The 27,835-nt window shown below is 35.9% G+C and overlaps 2 protein-coding genes and 1 long non-coding RNA gene across 12 annotated transcripts in view; 2 read left to right on the plus strand and 1 right to left on the minus strand.

Moving 5' to 3' along the window:
• The first annotated feature begins 4,048 nt into the window (after window positions 1-4,048).
• Window positions 4,049-9,772, plus strand: LOC145973975 (cilia- and flagella-associated protein 206). The gene is made up of 13 exons (XM_083103681.1): window positions 4,049-5,846; window positions 5,947-6,112; window positions 6,194-6,374; window positions 6,794-6,963; window positions 7,075-7,312; window positions 7,385-7,514; window positions 7,905-8,012; window positions 8,094-8,190; window positions 8,377-8,444; window positions 8,617-8,765; window positions 8,821-8,919; window positions 8,997-9,132; window positions 9,450-9,772. Exons 1-13 carry the CDS (start codon window positions 5,754-5,756, stop codon window positions 9,675-9,677), a joined length of 1,863 nt encoding a protein of 620 aa, XP_082959807.1. The 5' UTR covers window positions 4,049-5,753; the 3' UTR covers window positions 9,678-9,772.
• A 2,177-nt stretch (window positions 9,773-11,949) lies between these two features.
• On the minus strand, window positions 11,950-17,062 carry Non2 (upstream activation factor subunit spp27 homolog Non2). Its single transcript, XM_083104178.1, has 5 exons — window positions 16,924-17,062; window positions 15,143-15,233; window positions 14,021-14,313; window positions 13,683-13,927; window positions 11,950-13,501 (listed from the first exon to the last, which is right to left on the minus strand). The coding sequence occupies exons 1-5, from the start codon at window positions 16,964-16,966 to the stop codon at window positions 13,385-13,387; spliced, it is 789 nt and encodes a 262-aa protein (XP_082960304.1). The 5' UTR covers window positions 16,967-17,062; the 3' UTR covers window positions 11,950-13,384.
• LOC145974398 (uncharacterized) overlaps window positions 16,662-27,835 on the plus strand; it is a 203,879-nt gene continuing 192,705 nt past the window's right edge. Inside the window, exons 1-3 of one of the 10 annotated variants that reach the window (XR_014439666.1) lie at window positions 16,662-17,539; window positions 17,617-17,740; window positions 22,138-22,309. This is a non-coding gene — a long non-coding RNA (uncharacterized LOC145974398). The other 9 variants (XR_014439672.1, XR_014439670.1, XR_014439671.1 and 6 more) reach the window with 9 other exon arrangements.

Here is a 27,835-nt window from a genome sequence, read left to right on the forward strand (position 1 = left end):
ATGTTAGCATTTAAAAAATGTGGGTATCCTCTTCTTTTGCCGTCTACCAACCTGGTGTAGCATATAGCAACCGCGGGAGGCATAATATGTCCGGGCGGAGCACCTGAAATCGTGCTTAGCGGGTCCAGGTTCGATACGAGATAGGATAATTATGCGCGAAAAAGAGTTGGTGAACTTCATTTTCCTCTATTTCCGTCAATCGTTTCGTCTTCTTTCCGGTTCGGGCTTAGTCTTTGCTCGTTGTATCGTTGCATTCCCGACCTGTTGGCTCGAAGTTGATTCTCGTGAAATGAAATGGGATTTTCGCTCGTACCGAAACCGGGAGTGTCGTACAAAGTATATATATATTAAATATATACATCGCGCGACCAAATTTTTAATCGTACCGAATTAGTGCGGGAGTGCCGTTTAGTATCGCGCGTAAAATAGCGGAAATAGCGATATAAAAATATCGCTCGTGAGTGCGGGAGTGCCGTTAAAAGTATCGCGCGTCAACAACATGAGAGGAGGAGGAGGCCTGGGAGAGGCATCTTGCATCGGCGGAGCAACCTGATGGTGAATATTTATTATTTGTATATCAATTGGTATAAATTGTACGCATAATAATTCGGTCTTATTATTTAAATGAATTAAAGAGAAAATTAGAGAAAAAGATTTTTATAAAAGTCATATAAAACTTTCTATTTAAAAAACAGTTTCAAAAATTTATAAAATTTTTCCACACGTGTTTATCTCTACTTATTATTTTACACATCGGATATAAAATTCCGAACGATAAAAATTTTTTGAAATATTGATTTTGTGAACATTATTATAAATGAATTTTATATTTGTATGTTACAGACAACGTAGCTTCGATAACTCCGCTGTTGCGCATCAGTGCCGGTGAGTGAGAAAAACTTTTATTTATCTTTAAGGTAACGAATTCGTAGAGATTGTAGATGTAGATGTAGATTGTAGATTGTAGATTGTACATTGTACATTGTAGATTGTAGATTATAAATTGTAGTAAATCCGTTGCCTTAAAATGGATGAGCTAGGATAGATTAAATTAAATAACTTTTAATAAATTCTTTCGAAATGCTTTGCATCTATTGCGAAAATATATTGAAGTATTAATTAAAAAAAGAGAATCAAGAAAAGAAAATTTTTTTGTAAAGATTTTGTCTAATTTATTAAATAAAGAGCACGCATTAATAATTTTATCAATTGTATCAATTTTTGATGCTACTTTATTTTTATAACGCACACTTATTTTATTCTAATTTCTTATAGCTCATCCATCGTAGAATTTGTTTGTAGATATTGTTTTTAAACTTTACTTTAACTTAATATAAAGCCAAATGATTAATTAATTAAATAATTTGTAATATGATAAAAGTTATACACACACATGAATTTTATATTTTATTAGAAAATATAATATACAGAAATTTGTAGTAATTTGGCTTTATTTGAGTTAAAATAAAATTATATTCAAATATTTAACGAACGATCGTAAAATCGAGCGATCGTTACGATGAGCGTGAAATATTTACGCTTATTTGTCGATAATTAATCGGCAAAAGAAGGAGTGTTTATCTCCTTTTTCGATCTCTGATTAGAGATCGAGCGAGAAAGTGGCCAGGATCAACGAAAAGTAAGTTCAACTGGCCTGAAGAAATGCTTTACGTACAATAGTACGTAATGTCGGACATTTATTCACGCGGTTAGGGCACGCGATTAGAAAATGTAATTAGGGCACGTAATTAAATTATACGTGATTAGAGATAGGCTTTCCTCGAATAATTTCACTTAATCGAGAAATAGGATTGTTAGGGCTATTAGGTGATCATTAAGATTTTTTAATTTTCCTTTCTAGAAGTAGAGGATTGTTAGGGCTATTATGTGATTAATTTAGGTGATTAATATATTATGTACATATCTTTTAAAGATTCAGGAAATGTAGGTTTAAATAATATTAGGGAAAACAGATTAATAAATATTTCAATAATTATATTATTAATATTAAGAATTTTTAAGGGGTTAATATATCAATATTTTTTGAGTGTTTTTTTTTATAGGTATTTTATTTATATAAGGATGAAAATTAAATTGTTAACACTCGATAATTTTTATAGTAATACGAATTTTTTTGCGAAATTTTATGTACTTATGTAATACGAAATTTATGTATACTTTTATATAATACGAAATTTTATGTATGTGAGAGCCCAACACTACCTCGGCGGGACCGTTAAATAGGTTCTGCCGGGGTGTGCATAAGGAGCATTTTCCCCACGTCAAAAAAAAAAAGTATTGTTAGGGTTATTAGGTGATCATTAAAATTTTTTTAGTATTCCTTTAATGCTAAGGAAAATATATTACAATTCCAATAATCTTAGGGATTAATCATCGCTAATCTTGTCTGGACTATGTAAAAATTTTTAGTAAATTTTATATTATAAAATATGAATACCGACCGTAGTTACTGATAGGGTCACCCATGTCGGACAGGTTGAAGAGGAAGACTAAGAGAGATACCAAGATTATATAAATATTTGTTATATTAATTATATTAATATTTTTAAATAAAATGAAAGAAAAGGGGACAATAATCGAGAAAATAGAAAAAGGTAACTACAGTGATTTGAATATCTATACCTGAGAATAAATATCTATAGAAAGTATTCCGATGGACTCCATAGGAAGGAATAAGCATGACAATCCACACAGCACATTATACTAAAAGATAACGAAAAGATGTCTTTTTTAAGTTATCTTAATCAGACATTTTTTCGTTTTGTCGAAAAAGATGACATAAAATAGACATAATAGTATGTGGCACGTGTTTGTTCGCTTGCCGCTACGCGGCGAGCCATTCTTAACTTATCTCGTATTTAATATTTATCACGAAATGTATATAAAGAATTAGTAATTAATATAAGATCTGAAGCATATTTTTACCTTTTACGAGCAGTAATGCCAGAAAGTGGATACTGCTCGCACGCATCAATCAGAGAGAGCCACATACATGTGCTACGCAGAATGATTGTGTGCGTGTGAGCCGCATCTTTTTCCTGACATTACTGTTTATTAGTTTAATTTCTGACAAATTGAATTTAAAATAATTTATTTAATAATCTGGATTCCTTGTTGGGATTCAGAATATTAAACAGATTATTAAAAATTAGGCGGATAAATGGGAGAAATAGCCCATTTATTGCGTGTTTGAAGTATTCCTACTACCGAATGTCGATAATCTATATAGAATGAATCGTCATCTTTTAGTCATCAATCATATGGACAAGACTAAAAAGTCACTGAATTCGAATCATGAGACCCGACTTTTAGTCATCTTTCCGTCGACTTAACGATGTCAGTAAAAGATGTCTGTAACAAAAAATGTCCAGTTTTAGTAGTACTTTTAGACGACTTGGTGCTGTGTGGGAAGTGATGGTAATTTTTATGATGTTAACACAAAGGAATACAATAAACCATAATAATCCAAGAACTCGAAGAAGAGAATATATTGGTTAGAAATGCATAGTGATTGGAAATGATTAGAAACTAAAAGACAGTATGCATACAACCTATTTATTAATAGTAATACTGTTTTGTAATTATATTAAATTTAGTATATTGTATTATATAAAGTATTAAGCGCAAAAGTATTATACTGGTATGAAAATTATAATAAAAATATAAATTATTAAATAGTGTTAGCTATATTAGAATGGAACATATGAATTCTTTATATTTTATATAAAGGAAGAGACTTAAAATATTTTGCAACATCTATATTTTTCGAGTCTTAATTATAAAAACTTCAGAAGAATCAGTGATTAATTTGACAAATTCTATACATGTATTAATAATTAAATTTTTAAATAATTAAAAAAATGATTGATAAATATCAAAGATCAGTTTACTGCTAATTAAGAAGATTTATAGAAATACGATTAAAAATGTTTTTATCCCTCAGCAAACATTTTGTGTTTTGTAAATAAAAAGATATAAATATGACAATGAATATAGAAAAATATTTATTTCATCTTTAAATATTACAGTATCTTTCGCGATTGAATAATTTATTTACTATCAATTTACATACATAAGTATCTTGTTATACAGCACTGGTGCTACCGGCATTTCATGCACACAGCACGAAACAAAACCAGAAATTGTGCACATTATATATTACCCTCTGAGAACATTCATGGACATTGGCTATGTAGGTCACGTCCACGTTTTCAGTGTCCATAGAGGGAGTATCGCTTTCAGAGATCACCTAAAAGCAGTCCATGACATCTCTCAAGGGCAGTCTACAATGGCAGTAGCAGTAGGTCGTAGCAGTCGTAAGCGAAATGAACCAAATCCATTTCCTACGGCTATAATGTATATGTTCTACGGCGGACGCGCAATCAGAATTAAGAACGCAGAATTCTTCCGTGACTGCGTATGCGCGACCGCCGTAGAACGCACGAAATCCGTAGGAAATGGATTTGGTTCATTTCGCTTACGACTGCTACGACCTACTGCTACTGCCATTGTAGACTGCCCTTCAGTCTTCTCTCTGCTTGACATTTGCGGATAGTTAGTAAGCTGCTTTGCTCTGATTGGTCAATTCATAATTATAAATCAGAACCAAGTCTACAACCTGTTGTGTAAAACGGGCTTTAAGTAACGTCTTAAGATACCAATACGGCTCTGTGATTGGTTTATAACCTCTAGGATTGTATTTAAAATGTTTTAAATATAAGAACGGACTGTTAATAATGAACGCATTCAAATTCAAATATGCGTGCAATAATTTGATGGTTGACAAAGCGTGATTTTTATGATTTATAATTTAAAAAAAGATTTTTTCAAAGCACTGACGCATCGAAAGTAAGATTTTGAGAAGTTCGATTCTTAGCCTACTACTAGTTTTTTCATTATCTAAAAAAATATTGCATTTTTATTTCTGAAATAAATCTACATAGTATTAAATATGTAATTGTAGTTTAATAAAGCTAAATGTAGTTAAACAAAACTATATAGTCATTAAAAATATAAATGTATATTTTTAAAAATTGGGCTTGTGAATAAAGTTTATGTTCGGTATATACATATTTTGATATGTGAAATAAGTTATAAATACATTAATCATAAATATATTATCCATGCTTGATATAGTTTTTGTTTATATATATATATATGTGTGTGGACGAGCGCGCGCGCGTAAATTATATTTTTTTTATGCATTAAAATATATTAATAAATTAATTAATTAAAAAAATATATATATATATACCTTAATACGTGAAATAAGGAATGACTATATTAATATTAGAAACATATTAATTGATATATTAATCGAAGATTATTTCTTTTTGGAGTGCGGTCCTTAACAACACACATGTCCAAAAGACGTCCAATGAATATCTAGAGGGCAGTCAAAGGATATTTTATGTCCTTTGGATGTCCTCTCGATGACCTCTGGACATCTTTTGGACATGTGTGTTGTTAGGGGTATATTTTTCATATCAATGTTTATTGCATGAAGTTATTTATGAGCAGTAAAATTTCTTCAGTTCTATAATAATATTTAAGGAAGCTGAAAGAAATTTTCAGATAGAAGCTGAAAGAGATTTTCAGACAGCGACAATAAATGGTTCCGATGCAAGTATTGATCAAACTTTATAGATGGATGATTTTGTTTGAATCCACAACTCTGTAACAAGTGAGACTTCCAAAATCAGCTGAAGAAGGAGTGTTATTTGTTTCCTACGATGGAGAATGTGCGAAAAGAATTGACAAAAAGAATCGTAAACGAATGTAAAGAGAAAGAAACACCAGTAACCAAGGACTTGGCCTCGTTTTTGGTAATAATCAATAAATAAAAAAAATGTTACTCTGAAGTATACTTTGTTAAAACAGCACATAAACAATAATTACAATTATTGCTCTTGAAAATAATTTTAGCTTTCTCTGTATCAATTAAATCCATTATATCGAATAAAAGAAAACGATGAGGAGAGCAATGCGAGAGTAACCCAAGCGATAGTGAAGAGGCTGTGTGACCAAAGCAAACCCAGTCTGATAACTTTGAAAAATCAATTGTACTTTGCCAAGCATTATCATGATAGAGGTAAGAAGATTTATGATTCGTCATTTTCATGTTTTTATTTTATAAATTACTATGTATTATGTAGATTTATACTTTCTCCAGACGAAACTGTCAAAAAGCATCGATTGCGACTGCATCAAAAGACTAGACCTCTGGTTACCGAAATTTGCGAGACTACTAAATTGGATACCGGAAAGGACACGGAAAGATTTTATCAAAAAATACTAGCAGTAATAACGCTGCTAAGCGGTCTCGGAAGTCCTACGATCCCTTCGATTTTAAGGTATATCATATAATAATAATATACATATTCATGTTAAGATTTATAAAAATTTTAAGTTTAATAAAAATTTTAAGATTTATAAAAATTTTAAGTTTAATAATAGCAGATAAAATCGATGGTGTATTTAGTTTTTCATCTTTTGGATTATGGAAAATTTCTACAAATACAAGTATTAATTATAACATTATTATTGCCACGAATAAAAATAAAGTTAATTCTTATCTGTAAGCTGGAATTTTTATAAAAAATTGTGGCAATTGTTATATTTAAGAATAATTAATCATTACTATTATGTTCATAAAATTATTATTATTATGCTTATAAAATCCTTAATAAAAAAAGATTAATTAAAAGTATGCCTAATAATATTACAAAATATTATTATTTGACATTTTACATATTAGCATTTTACATTTTAGGGAGGTTTCGGTGGCGTTGCAGAGCGTGTTCCAGGCTTCCGAATTAGCTCATTATGTGACTTTGCCAAAACGAGAGAAAGAAGAACAGTTGATGGAGTTGATGTGCATAGTCGCTGGAATCCGTTTATTTAACAGAGATTGTCAACGTGGCGGCGAGGGGATCGATGATCGTGAGAGCACTAATTATTAAATTTTAAATTTTCAAACGATATCGAGCGAAAGAGACAAAATATACACACGCTTTAAACGTTTATTATTTTATAATGATAAATTGCTTTCAGTGCCCAGCATCCTACAAGAGGCTTTAACGAAGACGCGTAACTCTGTCCTCGAGCTATTAGAGCCACTAATGGCCAAGGTGTACAAATTTACAGCTGTTGTGGAAAACGCGATTACGCGCACATCGATCGACGTTGCGGATGCTGACAGTTCGAAAGGAGCTACATCTGACCTGGAAGAACAGATCGAGTGGGCTATCGAGATGTTAACGGCTACTCGTCAGCAAGAGATTTACATTCGGTGCCTTTCGAAAGAAATCACATAATATTTAATATGCGATTGACATAATTTGGAACATGGTTTTGGTTCTAGAAAGCTGTTGAGCGACGTGGAGCGCAGCGAGAGCGAAGTAAAAACTCTAATGGATCGTCTTCAGACACGACTCTTTAAACTGCACGATACTGTTCGATATAGAACAGCTGTTCCTACCGCTCAAGTCTATGTAAATATGACTTATTGTTACCTAAAAAAATAGATTATAATTGATGCACATAGTATAATTGCTTTGTTAACATTCCGACATTATTATGTTATTCCCAGGAATTGAAACTTATAGAATCTTTCCAATTTCAGTTTTGATTTCTTTTGACAGTTTCAATAAAATTTGTTTTCGTATAAACTATCTCATGATCGTTTCCGCAAAGAAATTTTCTCATTCGCAGAAGTTTTTTTTTTTAGCAGAATTTTTATGATGAAATATAACGTTTCTTTGAAATTCACAAAAGACTAAAATAGTAAAATCTGTCTTCATCGGAATAAAAGGCTTGCTGACTCAATCATGTAATCATATTATGATTAATAATGTATATCTAATCTGCCTATTCTATCTTAGCCACAATTTATTGATCTAGCGGATATATGGATGGGTTTGCAAGATGAGGTGATTATTTTGAGCAGCATTAATAATTTCCTCTGGGAATTACAGAATTTGAGTAATAAGGTATCAATATATATTCATCTCTGATATTAATTTAAATATATTTTTCAAATATGTATTCAGAATGATATATTTATGTCATAGATTGTTTACGATCAAACCAAGCTAGATGACATAGCTCAAAATGTGGATATTTTGACTGATGCTGAAAGATTGGAACGTTCTATGGGCAATTTAATAAGTAAAAATTATACTTATCTATGGAATGCTTTACATTTATTAAAAATTATGATAGATATTATATTTGAAAATAATTAAATTACTAATATATTATCAAAATTCTTTAAATTAGGATAAATCTTAAATTAAGACGGCTATATTTATCCTTATTTTGACAGTACATTTACTGACAGTACTTTTTTTACAGCGGAATGTGGAGAATGTTTAATATATTATCCAAATGTCATGAAGGACTTTGAGAAGATTAATTTAGAGGTAACCACGATAAAATATTTTAAATTTATTTAGAATTAATTTATCACATTTATGTTTGTATGATTTTATAAGACACTTTCAATTAGAAAAATCAATTATTTCTATATATCAAAAGATTTATGCAATTGTACTCCAAATAAATTTTTAAATAATTAATCAAAGAATATATCAGTTTTTAGGATTTTGTGCATGGACATTCGCCACAACTAAAGGTGCTTTAATACCGGGAAATCCGAACAACGGTGTGGCAAAATGGCGAGGAAAATATTACGCTTTTAAATCGCCCGAAGCAGCTGTTAAATTTGGAGAAAATCCCGACAGGTATTTTTATTTATAAATAAAAGCAATAAGTTTTTTCAGCACCGACTTTTAATAGGTATGTTTACGAGGCGCTCAATTTTGTTCGCAATCATCCGGAATATATCCATCTGTTCCAATTACACGAAGAAATTGAAGCCATGCAAAGTCAAGAAGAGTGAGTTGGTGATCGCATAATCGCAATTTGCTGTGTATTTACATTTGAGATATAAAAAAATATTTATTTTTCACAAGATTGACGGAGAAAGGATTGCAATTAAAAGTTCGTCATAATCAAAAAGTTCAAACAGACGTTCACATACTTCCACCTTACATTGATAAAGATTATACTTCTAACGTATGGGAATTAAAACGAAGAGCATTACGCTTGGTGAGTCGAATTTTTATTAGCATTAGAGAAAATATTCGATCAGTGAAATATTTTGATGTGTTCAAACATGTATTTTCGACTCTAACGATAATAATTTTATAATATCCCGTATTTTAATTAATTCATATATATAATTTTTAATATTTCTCAATAAATTATTTTTCTTAGTGTCGTAATATATTGCAATATATTATAACACTTAAAAAAAAATAACTTGTTAAGAAATATTAAAAATTATACACATTTGCTTTATTTTTTCCCTGTGTCTTTTTACTGTAGATGAAAAATATTTTATTTCACACGTGATAATTTCTCAGGCAAACATAAGTCGATGCGTTACTCGTAGTACGCAGACATTCAACTCGCACTTTCGATACGGTGTTTACGTACAAGCGTCCCCGCCTCAGGATAAGGAAGTTCAAACTAGAAGAGATAACTATACAAACACAAAGAATCTCAAAACGTTCATATTTGGTCTGCGAGGTAGACGGGATGACAATCAACATGTTGTATCGTTTTTGGAAAAGGAGCTTGAACACTTATAAAATTTAAATCAATTTTTTAGATAATTAAGCGAGTCGAATTTTTATATACATATAAATAAATGTTTCATCAATAAATAACACTCACATAATGCGTATTAATCATAGAACAAAAAATATAAATATCATTAAAAAATATATTTTAATAGAATCACATATTTACAGCATCGTAAATAATCAGTTATACATGCAATTAATACATTTATTTAGAAATATTAATATAATAATAATAATAATATACATATATATATTATTATTATGATATATATACAGGGTGAATTTTAATGGTTGTGTCAATCTTTTTATCATGCGGGAGATTACCGACCGCAATTGTAATAAATTGATCGGTACATAGATGTCAGATAATTAGATCGGCCGTATGGAAGGCCGGGATATAATGTGTACAATTAAAGCAAGTTAAAAGCTGAAATTATGTGTGTAGTATGGATTTATTTTTATTATTAAAGCTACGTATTTATTATTATTATTATTATTATTAAAGCTACATATACATATTCGATATATTAAAGCAGTAAGAATACATATTTAATTTAGTTCAAATTTAACACTTTAATGTTTCATGTAAAACTTTATTTCAAATTCCGCATTTATTTTTATGATAAATTTTTATTATTGTTTTATACGCTAAAGATATGTAGCATTTCTTCCTTCTTGAAATAAAATTACGCAACTGTTCCATGAGAAATACATTCTTATGAAACAATTGCGTAATTTTAATTTAAGAAAGAAAATTTTTTGCTGCGTATTTTTAGCATATAAACAATAATAAAAATTTACCATAAAAATAATTGCGGAATTTGAAATAAAGTTTTACATGAAACATTAGTGTTAAATTTGAACTAAATTTTTAAATATGTATTCTTACTGCTTTAATATATCAAATATGTATACGTAGCTTTAATAATAATAATAATAATAACAATAATAATAATAATAACAATAATAACAACAACAACAACAACAACAATAATAATAATAATAATAATAATAATAATAATAAATACGTAGCTTTAATAATAAAAATAAATCCATACTACACACATAATTTCAGCTTTTAACTTGCTTTAATTGTACACATTATATCCCGGCCTTCGATACGGCCGATCCAATTATCTGACATCTATGTACCGATCAATTTATTACAATTGCGGTCGATAATCTTCCGCATGATAAAAAGATTGACACAACCATTAAAATTCACCCTGTATATATACAGGGTGACCTAGACCACCCGTACACCCCTTTTCTTTCAAAAACTAAGCATTTTAGAGAAAAATGTTTCAGACAAAAGTTGTTTGGTTTCGAGGGGGACAGAAGATGGTACCATTGGTTTGACCTTGAAGAGTCATTTGAAGGTCACGTGAATGTCACTACAATTTTTTTTAATGGAATACCCTATATATTTTTGCACATTCTTGTAGCTCATCTCGAGAGCTTTCCAAAACACTATAATTAAGTTAGTTTTCATTAAGTACTTTCCGAGTTATGAGGCTTGAAATAATTTCTTAATTTTACGTAAATCATAAAATATCTTGTAAAATATTCATTTTTCAATTATCTTACCTTAATACTTTTATGTACAAAATAATAAGAGGAATCAATTGGTGTAAAGAAAACACATAGTTGTTTCGAAGAAAAAATATGTAATTTGTAACTAACAATTACATATTTTTTCTTAAAAATAACTGTGTTTTCTTTACACCAATTGATTCCTCTCATTATATTGTATAAAAGTATTGAGGTAAGATAATCGAAAAATGAATATTTTACAAGATATTTTATGATTTACGTAAAATTAAGAAATTATTTCAAGCCTCATAACTCGGAAAGTACTTAATGAAAACTAACTTAATTATAGTGTTTTGGAAAGCTCTCGACATGAGCTACAAGAATGTGCAAAAATATATAGGGTATTCCATTTAAAAAAATTGAAGTGTCCTTCAAATGACTCTTCAAGGTCAAACCAATGGTACCATCTTATGGCCCCCTCGAAACCAAACAACTTTTGTCTGAAACATTTTTCTCTAAAATGCTTAGTTTTTGAAAGAAAAGGGGTGTACGGGTGGTCTAGGACACCCTGTATATATATATATATAACATTATTATATTATATAATACTATATATTATTATTATTACATTTCCATATATCCTTCATTTGTTATTTAATTCAGAACATTAAAGGATATATATCGGACCATATTCACACAGAGGAGTGCTAGGAAATAATTGAAATAAATTATACGCAAGACGCAATTTAAAAAAAAAATGAAAGCAATACTCTTTTTAATGACACTTCCAAATACATTTCACGGAACATTACAGCTTAAACCATTTTTTTTTCTTTTTAGGAAACACAATATTAGCATTATAATTTATCATTCCGTGCGCACAAATCATTTTCCTCGCGTATGCTTTCGTTATCGCAAACTGCAGGATCTTATTCGTGTGGCATTCCTCATGACTTAGGCCAGCATCTCTTTAATTTATATTCAAAATACACGAATTTTACACATGTCGAAGCTCGAACAGACGTATGCGGTTAAGATTCCGCACCTCGCTCCGTGAGCCTATTTTACTTCCTACTCTTCAACATTGCGCTGTGACCGCTGCGCGCACTTTGACTTTAATGTGCTTATATCGTACTTTTTAATGAATATATTGTTTTACCATTAGATCTTAAATGTTAGATTTTCAATTTTTACACCAAGAAACCTATATTACGACAATAATTAGTAATTACACGATAATACAATTAAACTTTGCTTACATTTTCATGTGTATAATGTAGCTATTATACAGAAGAGGTACAGGATGATTTTCCGCATAGCTTCTCTCTTTATTTTTCCGCATTTCTTTCGAACATCCACACTTTTTCCCATTTTGGAAGTGAAATCTGTCATTCTGTTACATCCAATATTTTCAAGAAGCATTTCTTCTTAAAAGGGTAAAACAAAACGACAAAAAAAACTGTGCGATATTTTCACATTGAAGGACAATTAAGATAATCGATATAATACAAAAAAAGACGAGAAAAGATATTTCTCTAATCCATATCTCAAATATATTGAAAAATGTGCCACCAATGTGATAAATGTGTCAATTAAAATAAAAAATAAAATTTCTCAAAAAAATTACTTTCAAATTTAAATGTTTCTAGTTACTTTAAACGTTATAATGGTGCGTCGTGTTACCGCATTTGGAGTAAGATATTGTTATTAATCACGATCATACAAATGATATAACATTTATTTTGAATTAGATGACTTAAAACCAGCTTATTGACTATTGGCCACTGTAATGTCATTCACATTTCGAAATCATCTGAACGTCCATGGTAATAATTGTCCCAATGTTAGGTGGAGTCATCGGAAAACACTGGCAATTATACTTGTTATACATTATCAAAACGTTATTCCTAACATTTGTTGGAAGTCATATCTATGATACTTGGGATTAACGTATAGTATTGTAATAATCAATGGGAAAACAATTACGATGGGCGGCAGAATACGTCGGAATGGTGTAAACATGGTCTAAAGTCTTAAGTCGCAAGAAATACGTTTGTGTTTCATGTATATATATATGTATATATATATGTATCGTGAGAAAGATGGAGAGGTGCACGAACGCACCTTGGAATATGTTATATATGTATATAACTTGTCAGAGATCGGGACTGAAATATGATTTAATCTACAAAGTGATTTTTGAGGTATTTCATCATACCAAAAGTTCTGAAGCGCTTTACGCCGATTACCTTCATTAATTCTTCATCGCAAATTGCGAATTGTTTATTCTTAGGATCCTGTAAAACACCAATCATTTTATTAGCAATTTGTAAATATTGTGTATATATATATATACACACACACACACACATACATGCATATATATATGAGCTCTAATTTATAACCAAATTGGTAAAATAACAATTGTCGCAAGTGTAAAAGTTTTAAATAAGTGATCACACAAACAATGATACTTACATAAAGATTTCTTTCTTTAATGATACTCCATACTTTCTTCACGACTTCATGTCGAGCCATTTGTTCTGCGCCGACAACTGCAGCGAGTTCTGGAGATAGCGTGATGGCGCGTGTATAACCACCCCCCTTGCCTTTACCACCGCCACCCTTCTTTGCCGTACTTCCTGGAGCCTTTTTGTTTTTACCCCAGTCTTCATCACTATCACTATCGCTTCCCTTCTTTTTTCCCTTCTTTCCAGGCTTATCTAAAGAAAAATTGATTTTTTAAATAAAATCTTGATGTAAAATAATAATAAAAAATAATAATACATATATTTAATAAAAATTATATATTTTACTTTTTTTGGGTGTAACTTTAGGTTTCTTTGGGCTGTATTCTTCGTCACTAGCATCATCATCACTAGCGCTTTCTTCATCATCGGAGGAACCCTTCTTACGTTTATTAGGAGCCTTTTTAGCAGGATTTCGTTTGGCTGGTTTCTTTTCTTCTTCTTCCTCTTCTTCTTCGGATCCTTCCTCTTCCTCCTCTTCACCATCTTCAGATTCTTCGCTAGCAGCTTTTTTCTTTTTCTTTCCTCCATCTTGTTTTTCTTGAAGACATTCCATAACTAAATCGTCCACCTCTTTCTTCCTATAAAGAAGAAAACAATTTATAAATATATGTCATCAATCAATATTTAAAATAGAAACGATATTGTATATAAACTAAAATGTCAGAGGAGGAACGAGGTGGTAACTTATATCTATTTATTATTTCAGCTCCACTCAGAAATCCTCTTTTTTTTCTTGGACACTGAGAGACTCTCTTCTGCACTATTTTACAGTGCACAAGTGCCTATTGTATGTCCGTTTTCAGTTTTTATTCATTCCAATAATAATGCGTACGTTCAGTTACATGCTTACTATCTTAAAAGATAAATTATCATAATAATATAATCTCACTAAAATACGTCATGCATATTTATCTATTCTTTATATCAGTATATTTTATTAATATACAATTTACAATTAAAATTGATTTATGCTGACAATACAACAAAGTATATGATATAAGATATATTATAGGATATAATATATAATAAAAAATATTCTCTTTTTTATATATTATATAAATGTATTCACACAAATATAATTACATTAATCCTGTCCATATGAAGATAAAAACAAGGAAAAGTAATTTAGGTTGATAAAAAATAATAGCCTTTATGTGTAATTAACAAATTAATAATAAACCTACCGTGACTAAATATATTTTATATGGGATCTTTGATCTTATATTACACGATGTAATAAATCAATTGAAAATTAAAATTGCTGCCACTGCCACACATACATTTGTCATTTGCATATATACAAATGCACGTTAATTTTCTACATTACATACTGTAAATTGACTTTTAATAGTTTTAACATAAGAAAAATATTTACATTTGTAATCACATTTTCTATTTATTGCTTACCTCTCTATAAGATCAACATCAAGTTTCTCTTCAATTTGTTGCCTCACTTTTTTAGCAGACATTGTAGTGAGATCAGCATCCTTGAGGATAGCTAAACAAAATTAATAAACATATATTAATACATGCGTGTCAAAGATATTTTACTTCTCTCGAAACGTTTATCGAGAAAAACTGAAAAATCCGCCAAGTTTCCAACACCAACTCAAACATACATTGCATAATCTTTATTCAAATTATCAACATTAATTATGAAATACGATTCGCGGAGAGTGTTTATTTATGAACTTTATTCAGGATTTCCATCGAGAGACGCATACGTAAGTTTATTTTCTGCTCCAATTTCCACGTTCAAAAAAAAAAAAAACGAGGAAAAAAAACCCTACGAAGGAAGGATGAATGCATCGGGGGAGTACGTCGCCATTCATCGCACACGTACACGGCGCGTCTCGCGCGTGTGCGTGATCTGGGGTATAGTACGTTTTCCCGCGTCGGAGGATCTAGTAAATATCGAGCGCAAATGGCCGCCTGGCGCGCGCGGTGCCGGTCACCGCCGATCGGCGGCTAGGTCGGAAGGAAGGATATCTGGAAGTACGCCACGAAGCGACGAGGCGACGCGTGGAACGGGACGCGGAGGGATTTTTCTCCGCGACGTGACGCGGTCGATCGCGGATGTCGGCGCATTGATTCCGGAAAAGATCGAAAACCGCGAGAAGAAGACGGGAAGAAGGGAAGAAAGAGAAAAAGAGAGAGAGAGAGAGAGAGAGATAAGGCAGCGAAGCGCGCGGAGGGAGCGCAGGTCGCGCGCGCTCGGTCGATTCACGCGGCGCTCGCCGAAAATCTCTAACGAAAAAATACGCGCGCGCGCGCGCGCGCACTTCCACCGTTGCAATCGTTAATCGCCGCTGCGCTGTAAATTGCAACGGGCGAGTCGTAACGCTTGTAATGGCGCGGGGCGGTGGGAAAAGATAGCGAACCGACAAATATCTCGGGGCAGAGGAGCACGGCAACGACGACGACGTGTATGTACATACACGTATGTATGTATGTATGTGTGCGTAGTGGCGGTTATAACCAATGACTATCCAATCGGCGATACGCGAGAGGCGCGCAAAGGAGGGAAAAGGGCAACGCGCGCGCGCTCGGTTCCGATCGACGAAGAGTATCTCTCTCGAAGGAGATTCGCACATTCGCAGGAACGCGCGTTCTTTTTTCCCTTTTTTTTTCTTATCAACTACGACGCAAAGATTCATCGTGACGCGGACGAGTCGAGAAATGTACACCGAGGAGGAGATACGAGAAAGAGAACGAGAGCGAAAGCAAGAGCGAGAGAGAGAGAGAGAGGCAACGAGACACGAATGCGAGAGCGAGGCTGATAGGCGCGCGCCACCACACACTCGAGACGCGTCATACGGGGACGGGGCGAGAAAGCTATCTTTTTATAGCGAACGGCGAAAAATCCGGCCTTTCGCCTGGGCAGCGAAGTGGCTGGTCCGAAAATGCCGAGCGGATTGCACGGGCCGTCGAGGCGGGCGAGTCCGCCTGTGGCCCGATACGTAGGTGGCGAAATACGGCGAACCGCGGTTGTAATGGCCGGCGTGGGGCACGCCACTCGGGCACATACGTGCGCGCTAAAGACGTCACGTCGCAAGAGCAAAGAGCCCGATTTCGCCCCGATTCCCGATGCCGCGGCCCCGCGTAACGAACGCGGCCGTCCGCGCGAAGGGCGATTACGCCCACATACGGCCCCGAAATCCCCTACATCGCGCGATATCGCCACTTACCGGTGATCTCCTTGCGTAGCTCGTCCTTCGAGATATCAGCCATGGTTGATGCTACTCGCTGTGCGTGCTGCTGCCAACTGAGCCTATGCCGGCTGCGGACTCCCGTAGCGTCCGTTGGGACAGTCCCCGCCAAGAGCGCTCCGATACGCGCGCGCGGAACGCGCCCTGGATCGCGAATAACTCGAAAACGCTCGCGCGAAAACGAATACTATATACACCAAATCGTGTTAGTTTTTTACGCCCGACAAGTTTCTCATGACGCCCCACGCGTAATTCGGCGATCCGAGTGTGCCGATTCGTACGTCGTCTACGGCTCACGCCGCGTACTTTTCCGCCTGACTGTACGTCAAGCGGCCGCTCGTGGCTGCCGGTGGCGTCCACGGTACAGTCCGCGCGCGCCGCCTCGCGCTACCGCTTCCCGAAAAATCGCCTTCGCCGCGCGATAACTTTGCCCAGAGGCCGCGAATACGGATACTATATACACCGAATCGGGTCAACTTTTTTTTCTCTACAAGTTTCTCATGACGCCCCTGGCGCAATATTGCGATTTAAGGGTCCCGATACGCGCTTTCGCGAAGCGAGCCGCGCCAGCCTCTTGCCATTGACTGTACGAGCGGTAAGCGTACTCTGAGTTTCGTAGCCGTCGAGCGCCTAGTCGCGTCATATGACAATCAGTATCTCTGTATGTTCCAGGGATATCGGAGAAAGAAAAAAAAAATGAGAAAAATGTACCCGAAGGCGATGATGACGTCGACGTGAAAACGGAAGACGTTTACTTGACTGTCGAGTTGGCGTTCGTTTCCGGATGCTTCGCATGGTTTGTTCGATTTTAAATTGTTAATGTTTTTATCCAGCTATCGGTATCTCTCGCAATGTTTGATGCGTACCTTTAAAAGAGAATACATATACATAGACGTATAGGTTTGCGATGTACGAAGCAGCAGATTTCGCGATGCGTCGTTTTCGTCGTGCGACATCTACTCGCATTCCCTGTATTTCGAACTAGAAAGTAAATATTAGAAAGGCCATCCTATCCTCGAATCCTATAAATCATCGCGCATGGTCACCTTTAACAAGTCAGTAAAAACGACTCTGGACTTTGATTAATTTTATTATCGAGCTGTGATGTATATTCCAAGGTTATATTGTAGATTTCTCCAAATTATGTTTGTATAAATTGTATTATGTACGTGATATTTACGAATTTTTTTCAAGTAAATATACAAATTAAAATTTGTGTACAATTTTATAAATTAAATATCAGAATTTAAAAAGATATATAGTAATTAACGTTATAAAACATATATTAATATAATATAATATTAATATACTATAATAATATGTTTAATAATGTATATAATATTTATTTTGTTTTTTTACTTTTATTATTATAAAATCCAGTTTGTTGAATCCTTTGTTGATTTTTCGAAAATTTCTCGTAAAATATTAAAATTGTATCGTTATGTTGAAATCATGTATGTACAACATCAGCATTCTCGATAAAATATATTTCATAAATTACTCATTGTTGACATAAATGAGGTGTTATAAACATTGTTGACATACATTGTTTACGCGTAATTATATTTTATCGATAAATGTCTAACAAGTAATTATATCCTCCACATGAAATGATATCATACATATATATTGTTTGATAGAATATTTAATGACATAAATGACGCAACGAAAGATTTTATAAAATATATACATTGAATCATAATCTTTCTTAACTTTGATAGAGATAATTTCCCATGAATGATAAGGTTCTTTTCTCTTTTACAATTTTCCTCGTGTGATAAAATTGTAAACTGTATCAGGAAAAATATTATCAGCTGGTATTAGTCATTGTAACTTTATATGTAATTAATTAGCTAACGAGTTAATTGTTCATCTCCAATCTTTTCGCACTATCAATTTTTTATTCAAAGTAGCGTGCAAATGTTGTTAACATTCGTCGATATTCTAGAAATTTATAGTCTTGTCGCATTCTCTGTTTTACCGCCAGATGACGCTAGTGTGCGTTTACACAGTTCAAAATGTCCGGAGCACTAAAGACGCGGGGGACTTATAGTTCTTACATCACATTATTGTTATTTAAACGTACATCTCGATTTCTTTTCACACGGTTACCATGTAACCCTAATCGGCCGTGAAAACATCGACTCGACGATTTCTTCGCAAGTGATGCGCATTTGAGTTTAATCTTTTCGATAGGCTTTTCGAGCACGTTTGTTTTGACTCATGCTTAGCTGCAGTAACGTTACGCGACTCATTTCACTAAAAAAATAATACTATCTTTCTGATAATGTTATATAAAGAAAAAAGAAGAGAGTGAGAGAGGGAGGGAGAGAGAGAGAGGGAGAAATTCCATACAGCACATAACATTGCCCTGTCCACACATGTCCAAAAGATGTCCAGAGGTCATCGAGAGGACATCCAGAGGACATAAAATATCCTTTGGCTGTCCTCTAGATATTCTACCTAGTCGACACAATTACGTGTTCACTATATAACAGCTATACATTTCAATATCACATTTTATATAACGTGAAAGTTGCTGCAATGTTGTAGTTATATTATAATTTCGCCCCTTTTCAAAAGTAACGGTGATGATACATTTATGTTACAAATACATAATCGAAAAACATAGTTGCTATATATATATATGTTACATACTTACTTGAAAATACTGCAGTAATGAAAATCTACAATATACGTAACGTAAACTATAGATTTACAATACTGGCAGTGAATTTCGGAACGCAGCCATAATATAACATCTATGTAGTTTCAACGTTTAAATTCTATATAAAAATAATATTATCATATAACTGATTAATGATATTGATTTTACGTTGCTGCAATATCATACTGCAATATTGGTTATATATTGAAGCACCACATGCTTGTTATGTAAATAATATGTTGCATTCGTACATTTATATTACATAACAGGAAGCGATAAATAGAAGTAACTGTGATATAAATATCACAAAACATTTGTTATATAAAGTATTACTCCCAAGTTATATAGCAGTAACAAATTGTGTCGACTGGGTATGAACGTCTTTTGAACATGTGTGTTGTTAGGGTGTTTAGTGTGTTGTAACATTGCAGCAATATTGCGGCAATATTACAATGTTGCTGCAATATTACTGTTACAACAATGTTCTGTGCTCTATGGGATATTGCGTTTTTGTATTGGTATTTATTATTGTTAATTTCTTCTCTCTCTCTCTCTCTCTCTCTCTCTCTCTCTCTCTCTTTCTATCTACTTGTTGACATGACAAGATTGTAATGAAATCAGTAAAAACATTTTTCGTAAATAAAATCAGCTTTGAAAGTAATTAATTAGCAAACATTTATATCAATTTTTGATTTTTCTCTCTTTTTTTTCTCTCTCTTTTGAATCTATAGCATCGTTACCGATACTATATCGTAGACTTTTACAGATTGAATTTCCCGTTTCACCGCCAGATGTCGTCAGCATGCAAACGTGCTCGCACCACCATCTGCGTTTGAATTTCAAGTTTTAAAGTGTCGGATGTGCGCGGCGTGTGGTGCGGTGTGTGGGACTCATAGTTCTTGTATTATTATTGCTATTTGGTTGTACCATGACCTCCTTTTACGCGGCGCATGCAACCGTATACTAACCGGCTGTGAAAACATCGACCCGAAATGCAAGCGTCAACGACTTCTTCGTAAGTGATGCGCATTTGAGTTTAACCTTTTCGGTTTCTGCGCCGGCATCTTCTATCTCTTGTATTTGTCGCGGATTTAAAACAAACATGCTCCACCATCGAATACACGTAACTTAATACTCGCCTTATCGAGAAAATTATATGTTCGGCTTAAGAAACGACACTGTCTTTCTGAGAATATTATTTAAAAAGAAAAGAGACAAATAGAGCGATATGAAGACAGTGAGAAAGAGAGAAAGGCAGAGAGAGAGAGAGGGAAGAAACAGTTGCGCTTTTGCACCGATATTAATGTTGACATTAGACATTATAATGAGTATATTATATTATCATTATATATGTATGAGACTTAAAACTCGCGAGATTGTAAACTTAATATTAATTTCCAAATGTCTTTTCCAGAACGATGCGTCTATTTGTTCAACAGTTACCATCCCAAAGTGTCTGTAAACTTGATCATCTTGTAAATCGTGTCGAATGTAACGAGATTGAAAACTCACGAATCCTTTCTCCCGATATATTATCGGTGTAATGCCGCTTCCATTTACAGTTGTATACAGTTATGTACAACATATATACACATGTATATACACATGGCAAGTGGCAGCTCGAGAGCTCGCGAGATGGATCAACGTGCGTAGGTGCGTGTGTGAGTGGCTAAATTCGACGTGCATTGGTTCTCGAGCTGCCGAATGCATACATAGACTATACCGTAGGACTCGCGTATGTATTATGTATAATATATGCACACATGTATGTACGTACGTGCACATCACGCGCGTTACACATGCACGCATTTGCAGCGCGCCAGTGTCCGACGCCTCGTCACGTGTTCCGTGTCAAAATCAATATTTGGCGTCACTAGGTTATGATAACGCCGCGCTGTGTCGCGTATGCGTATATGTATATGCATGTATATATGTGCGTGAGCGTGTGTATCATCGAGCGCTGCCGGATTTCGCGGAATTTGCGCGTCGCCCTTGCAACGGACGGTGTAAACAATGCAAAACTTTTCCCATTTCGCACGCGGGCGCATTTATTAAACATTTTTGAATCGCGAAAAAAAGAAGTTGTAGGCGATGTCCCGTTGCAGGAGCAAGGAAGTGCCTTCTGACATCTGTCATCGATGCTTTCGGAACCTTTTGAATCTCTCGATCGTTTCTGTCGCAATCTCGGAACCGCCAATTCCAATTCCGATAAATTGATCGGACAATTAAATGCGTCATGTGCGTAGTAGTTGAAGGGAAGATAGAGGTTGCGAAGAATAAATAATGATTAATTTTTTGATTGAAAAATTACGAAAAAATTATAGAATTCCACACGAAGGCTCTTATTAATTTTATTAAACGTTTCGATGGTGTTAAAAACAGCATCGGACACAATAAAATTTCAACCAAAAGATACACATGTTTACGTGAAAAAAGATACATCCGAAAATACATTTAATTTCACGATTTATTTGTTAACCCACTGCTCGTAATGTAATCTTGAATGAATATTATATTTGTTACAGTTGGGTCTCTTAAAATCGCAATTTTCGTTGGAGCGCACGTAGCGGATATCTCTTCATTCAAGCGAGCCGGGCAAGTTCACGGTCGCTATTTTCGGCAGAGAGCAGAGCAGGATCGAAGCGGAGGCGAAAGTAGAGGAGCCAGTCGGGAGGAGTCAGCCGCAGTGAAGTAAAGGTAAAATATAGAACTGCCACCTGTTCGACTGTACCGCTAGCGCATTGTGCCAGCGGGCTTTTTCTACTGCGAATCGAAAGATTATCATTGCAAACCGAGTTTCACGTCTACGTCCCGACTCCCCTGAAACTTAATTGCTGCATGAAATTGTATGGCAACGTTTTAACAACATTAATTACGCGTCCATATCGAATTCAACGTCTTGCTGCCTCGATTTTGATTTTAACTATGTAGACGATAGTTGCTAGTTTTGATAAGACTATAAGAATCTCTTATTGGCGATTTTTATTTATTTATTGCCTATTCAAAGATTCAATATATTTTGATACACATGCTATATTGTTAATTATTTAAATAGTTGAAACGTTTTCATCTCTATTAAATGATACTAAACTTTTTTTCCAACTCTGTCTGCGTGATTTATATGGAATATTTTAATGCATCTTTTGCAAAATGTGTTGTTACGTATGTTCAAGATGGAATGTGCATACTACGTACCGCGGATGTAATCAAGAGAACGTCTGTTATCGCCTTTAATTAATCGCGCTCGCTTGTCGATTTGCTTCTTGAGCGAGGACACACGTCTCGGATTATGCATCGTACTACTTTCGTTTCTCTCACTTCCTCTTCCCTCTCTTTTTCCCCTCTACGTTTCTATCATTCCCAGCACTCCGACAATTCTCCACGCATGGCCTGCTACGTTTTTCGTGCTGTTCATGCCTATTTTCCGGCGAGCGATTCGGTCGACGACGCGATTTTCCTGCACGCGGCATATTTCCCTCGCCGGATATATCCGCAGACACTGCATTGATTCACATATATATCCCCATATATGTCTCTGATGACATGTAAACCAGGGTCTTATATATACAGTTTTACAACGTACAAAATAATTCGGAGAAAATTGTCCGAATAAAATTCGATTAAACGAATAACAATAGTAAATACAAAGTATATCATCATTGAATTTGTTGCAATAATTATTTTATCGTTTATCCAATTTTGTTATGTAATGATTAAAAATTTAAGACAGGTGTAAGAAAGGAATCCTTCGTTAATAGGCAATTAATTTTAAAAATATTTGTACACAATTAAACGTTATTAATAATTAATAATTAAAAAAAAACTAGTCGCAGTGTCCTGTACAGAAGGACCTTAGGAGAAATTATTTAATTTCTTATCAAAGAATTTTTTCAAGAGAAGAGTCGATTAGACAAGTTCTCTTTCATTCTTTTCATACGAGGACCATACTTTTTTCCGCGAAATTCGCGCTCGCTCGTGTTTCCACTGTACATATATGCGTCTTCCGGAATAGTACGTGCGTTCGATACGCATACTGCCTCCGTACGTGCATACACGCACGACGATCGTGTTCCCTGCGAATGTAGAGAGACGTTCCAGCAGGCGCGGTTGATTCTCTCCTCTCGGAGATGTGCGTACGCGCGCACGTGGATGTCGATGGCGTTATGCGTCGCACACGCACACAGGAAACGGCAGACGCGAGGAGACGTAGGGTATCTATCGGGTCTTCTCTATCGCAACAGATGCCTGTTGCTACGCGGCCCGGGCGACGCGCTATCACGTTTTCGGCTCCGCTTCTCGAACTTCCGCCTGTCTTTGCCTCCGCCCCCGCCGTCCCCTCGCGACGGGTCGTCCCGCCGTTACTCACGAAGAAACGTTTTTCGCCCTTTTTGCCACGTGATCGGGCATTGACCCTATCCCCGACGTAGCTCGGGGGTGGAAAGCACGAGGCGCAGCAGCAGCGACGACGAGGCGACCGCTTCCTTCCCCTCTCATTTTTTTCTCTCTCTTTCTTTTTCTCTTTCTCTCTCCTTTTTTCCCTTTTTTTTCTCTACGGAAGACAATACTTTCGAACCAACGAAGCGATAACAATCGTGATCTCGGGATAAATGGTACTAATCGGTGATTAATTGATTGTGTAGTTTACGCTCGAACGGCCTTTGCTGCTTTATGCGAGCGATTCGAGCGTCGTTAATTATGCGAAGTGGACTTTAGAAATGACGAAAAAGCCGGCGAAAATATAATCCTTTCTTTTGTATATCGAAACTATCAACGGTTTCGCTCGAAAGATCGAATTATATATCGTATTATATATATCATCAAATTTTACTAATTAGCAGATGCTAATTATGTTGGATAATACCTAAGGAATATATCGATGGAGAGGATGCGAAACGTACATTATTTCATAGCCAGTTACGTAACTAATTACTCTAATGCGTCGATATTGTCGAGCAAGCGTCTGCAAAATTTTATCCGTCGAAAATTACTTCTTCATAATCGTGTACGTCGCACTAATATATTTAGAATTTCCGGATGGTGATCTCCTCCCCTTACGTAATATCGCGGAAATACACTCGCCTTTGGAAGTAAAACAGAATCCAGCATTCGGTTGGAAGATACCTATACACACTTTTACGTAATAATGTTTCATTGTATTATTATCGATTACGTATAATTTTGACAATGCGCAATTTCTATCGTATTCTTCACAAGTTTTCCTTCCAATAATAATAATGTTCTCGCGTAAAAATAACAGTTTAAATTATTTTAAACCGATAATCGCGTGCAAGATTATAAATGTGATAGTTAAGCGAACTCCCATACAATATGCATTATAAAAGAAATCTATACATCTAACAGAGATATCAATAATATATGCGCGTGGAATACAATAATCTGCTATTTCGGTGTAAATTTCACTTCTATAAAGGGACTGTTATTACACTCGTTATATATCGCTTACATTCTTTATGATGTATTTTGTCATACGTTTGCGATATATTGATAAATAGGTTTGTCTGTACTCGTATATAATTAATTGTGCTTTTAAAAATGTGAAGATGGAATTCTTGAAGAGATATAATCCTTTTTTTTTCGTGCGTTTTATGTACAGAGTGTTTTTTAATAAGTGCGAAAAATTTTAGGAGATGATTCTTTGTCGAAAATTAAGGGGGGTTTTTCATATAAACATGTACTCCCACGTCCCTTCCCTGTGGAGTTACCCTCCTCCAAAAATGGAGATAAAAATTAGGTTTTTATTTTTTTCTCAAATTTGGAACAAATTAAAGAAATGAAATTAGGTGGATATTTTCTACTAGTAAAAAAGTTATTTATTAATATTTTTTTCAGCCTCCTCTATTGTTATAAGAGGATGAAACTAGCAACCCCTATTCAATTTTTTATTAGAACTTTTTAATGTTTATATGAAAATCGCTCCCCAATTTCCGACAAAGAATCATCTAAAATTTTTCGCACTTATTAAGAAACACCCTGTATATAGATTATTAATTCAGTTATTATAATTTAATAGAAGACAAATATTTTATATTCAACCACAACAAAAATATAAAAAAGATCGTTTTTGTATGTGTTAAATCACATAATATTCTTTATAATTATTTACACATACTTTTATTTATTACAAATTATTGATAACATTTTTATACTTTTTTCTTTTTTTGACAACATTATAATAATTGAAGGTAGTTCTACTCGAGGATTTTTGTATCTGATAAATAATCCAAGCGTAAAAGGATTAATAGGCAAGTACACTTGAACATGAGATCAGAGAAAAAGATCGCTTGCATTAGATGAAATCGAACGTGTCGTTCAGCGGCGTCTTGGCGGAATACGGCCTGCGCCGAGGGATCAAGCCGGATCATCCTTAGCCGGGCGATGCAATCTAAGGATCGGGCTCGCATTTCGAGATCGAGCGCGTCTGCAAAAGAAAGAGACAAAGAGGGAGAAAAAGAGAGAGGTCCGTTCGGTTCCGCTGCTGAAGCTGCCGTGCCGCGCCAAGAGAAAGAAAAGAGTGTAGCGTCCCGCGCGCGTAATTAAGGACCAAAGGGATGGGTATGGGGCGGAAAAGCCGGAGGAAGAGAGAAGACGAAGGGGCGGTATTTGAGGAGAGGGTGTATGGGGTGTAGACATCGATCGGACCAGGCGTGTGTAAGCGTGCACGTGCACGCGCATCGTACGTGTACACACAACCACCATACGCCGCCACCTGGCCAGTCCCGCGTAGGCAAGATAGTGCGAGTCGCCGGAACAAGGGCGGCGAGGGCGAAGCGAGGGGTTGCGGAGGAAGTGTAGCGGCCAGAACCGCGCGAGGTGGAGAGACCGAGGGTGGTTCGGTTGGCCCCGAACCTACCCTAAATCGAAGAAGCATGGGACACACCCTGGAAGAAAATGGGAAGTGGGGTAGTTCGCGTGGGTGGCCGGGCAAGGATGGGATACCTCCGTACGCTTTCTCTCTCTCTTTCTCTCGGTCTCGGTTTCGGTCTCGCTCTCGCCCTCGTTCTCTTTCTCGCCTTCGTTTCATCTCCCCCCTTGTACTCGATGCTCTCCTGCTGCCTCATCCTTCCTCTTCCACCTGCCGGCCCTGCTGCTCATCCTCCTTCACCATCCCCCTCCTTCCTCCGATATCTTATTTCGTTCTCTCACCCTTCTCTCACCACGAGCGTTGCCTCACCCCACCGAACTGACTGAAGGCGCCCTCGTCCCCCTGTCCTCCGTTCTCAATCCCGCACCCTCCGCCGTCGACACGCCAATGAGGGCTACCCCGCGACAGGGCAGGTGTGCGAGCCATAATGGAAGACGCTATAGAGATAGCCGCGTGAAGAGAGAGGATCGATGGACCCGCGAGTAGCCGCGAGCGAGAGCGCGGCCGATGCTTTTCTCGCGCGACGGAGAAAGAAAAGATCGCACGGAAGAGTTTGCGAACGGAAGCGAGAGGGCAGAAGAGAGAGAGCGAAGACGGACAAAAATGGGAAGAAACAGGAACGGAAAGAAAGCTCGAGAGGGAGCAACACCGCGAGAAAAAAGCGTAGAGCGAGAATGAGAGAGGAAGAAGGACAGATAGAGAAAAAAGCGAAAGAGTAAGAGACAGAGAGAGAGAGAGAAGAGGAGGATAGGAAGGAGGAAGGGAGCAAGACGAAAGGAACGAGATGATGTGCACGAGAGCGCCAGAGAAAGAGGCAGAACAGGACAGTGAGCGGTGGCAACGCCCATTTTTTGATAAGCTAGTTACCCGCCGCCACCTTGCCGCGAAAGGGGCAGAGGGTAGCTCTCCGGCACAAGGCGGCAAGAGGCGCGGTGGCAGGAGGTCGAGTTGGCCGAAGGGCGCTCGAGGGAGGACGGGGGAGGGCGAGTAGGAGCGAAGAGGGCGACGCGGGGAGAGGAAGGCTGGGTACGCGGCGGGTGTCGGGTTCTACGGAGATCAATAACTGCATAAAAATAAAGTGAGGCTCTGGCCCGCTACCTTTAACCCACCGCCCCCCACCGAGTTCTCCACCTTCACCTTTTCCTCCACCTCCGCGGCGACGGCGGCGGCAACGGCGGCTGCCTCGTTCTCCTTCGTTCGAACACCCCCTCCGCGCCCCGTTGTCTCTCGCTACGCAGCAACGTCTTTCCAGCACTATGCTATCCCTCCGTCGTCGCGCTCACCCTGCCCCATGCCATCACAGCCTCCCGGCCTCCTGCCTCCGATGAGGATCCGGAGGT

This window comes from Camponotus vicinus, unplaced genomic scaffold, assembly GCF_025532165.1.
Source record: "Camponotus vicinus isolate PSW18456_S1 unplaced genomic scaffold, iyCamVici1.0 SCAF_1, whole genome shotgun sequence".
NCBI classification, from domain to species: domain Eukaryota; kingdom Metazoa; phylum Arthropoda; class Insecta; order Hymenoptera; family Formicidae; genus Camponotus; species Camponotus vicinus.

Bases quoted from the DNA above. Each gene is read 5' to 3' on its own strand.
- LOC145973975 (XM_083103681.1), top strand. From the start codon at position 5,754: ATGGAGAATGTGCGAAAAGAATTGACAAAAAGAATCGTAAACGAATGT. The intron at 6,375-6,793 runs GTATATCATATA...TTTACATTTTAG, and splicing joins ACGATCCCTTCGATTTTAAG to GGAGGTTTCGGTGGCGTTGC. The intron at 8,445-8,616 runs GTAACCACGATA...AGAATATATCAG, and splicing joins TTGAGAAGATTAATTTAGAG to TTTTTAGGATTTTGTGCATG.
- Non2 (XM_083104178.1), bottom strand. From the start codon at position 16,966: ATGGCTGATATCTCGAAGGACGAGCTACGCAAGGAGATCACCG. The intron at 14,314-15,142 runs GTAAGCAATAAA...TCTTCTTTATAG, and splicing joins GATGTTGATCTTATAGAGAG to GAAGAAAGAGGTGGACGATT. The intron at 13,928-14,020 runs GTAAAATATATA...ATTTTTCTTTAG, and splicing joins TAAAGTTACACCCAAAAAAA to ATAAGCCTGGAAAGAAGGGA.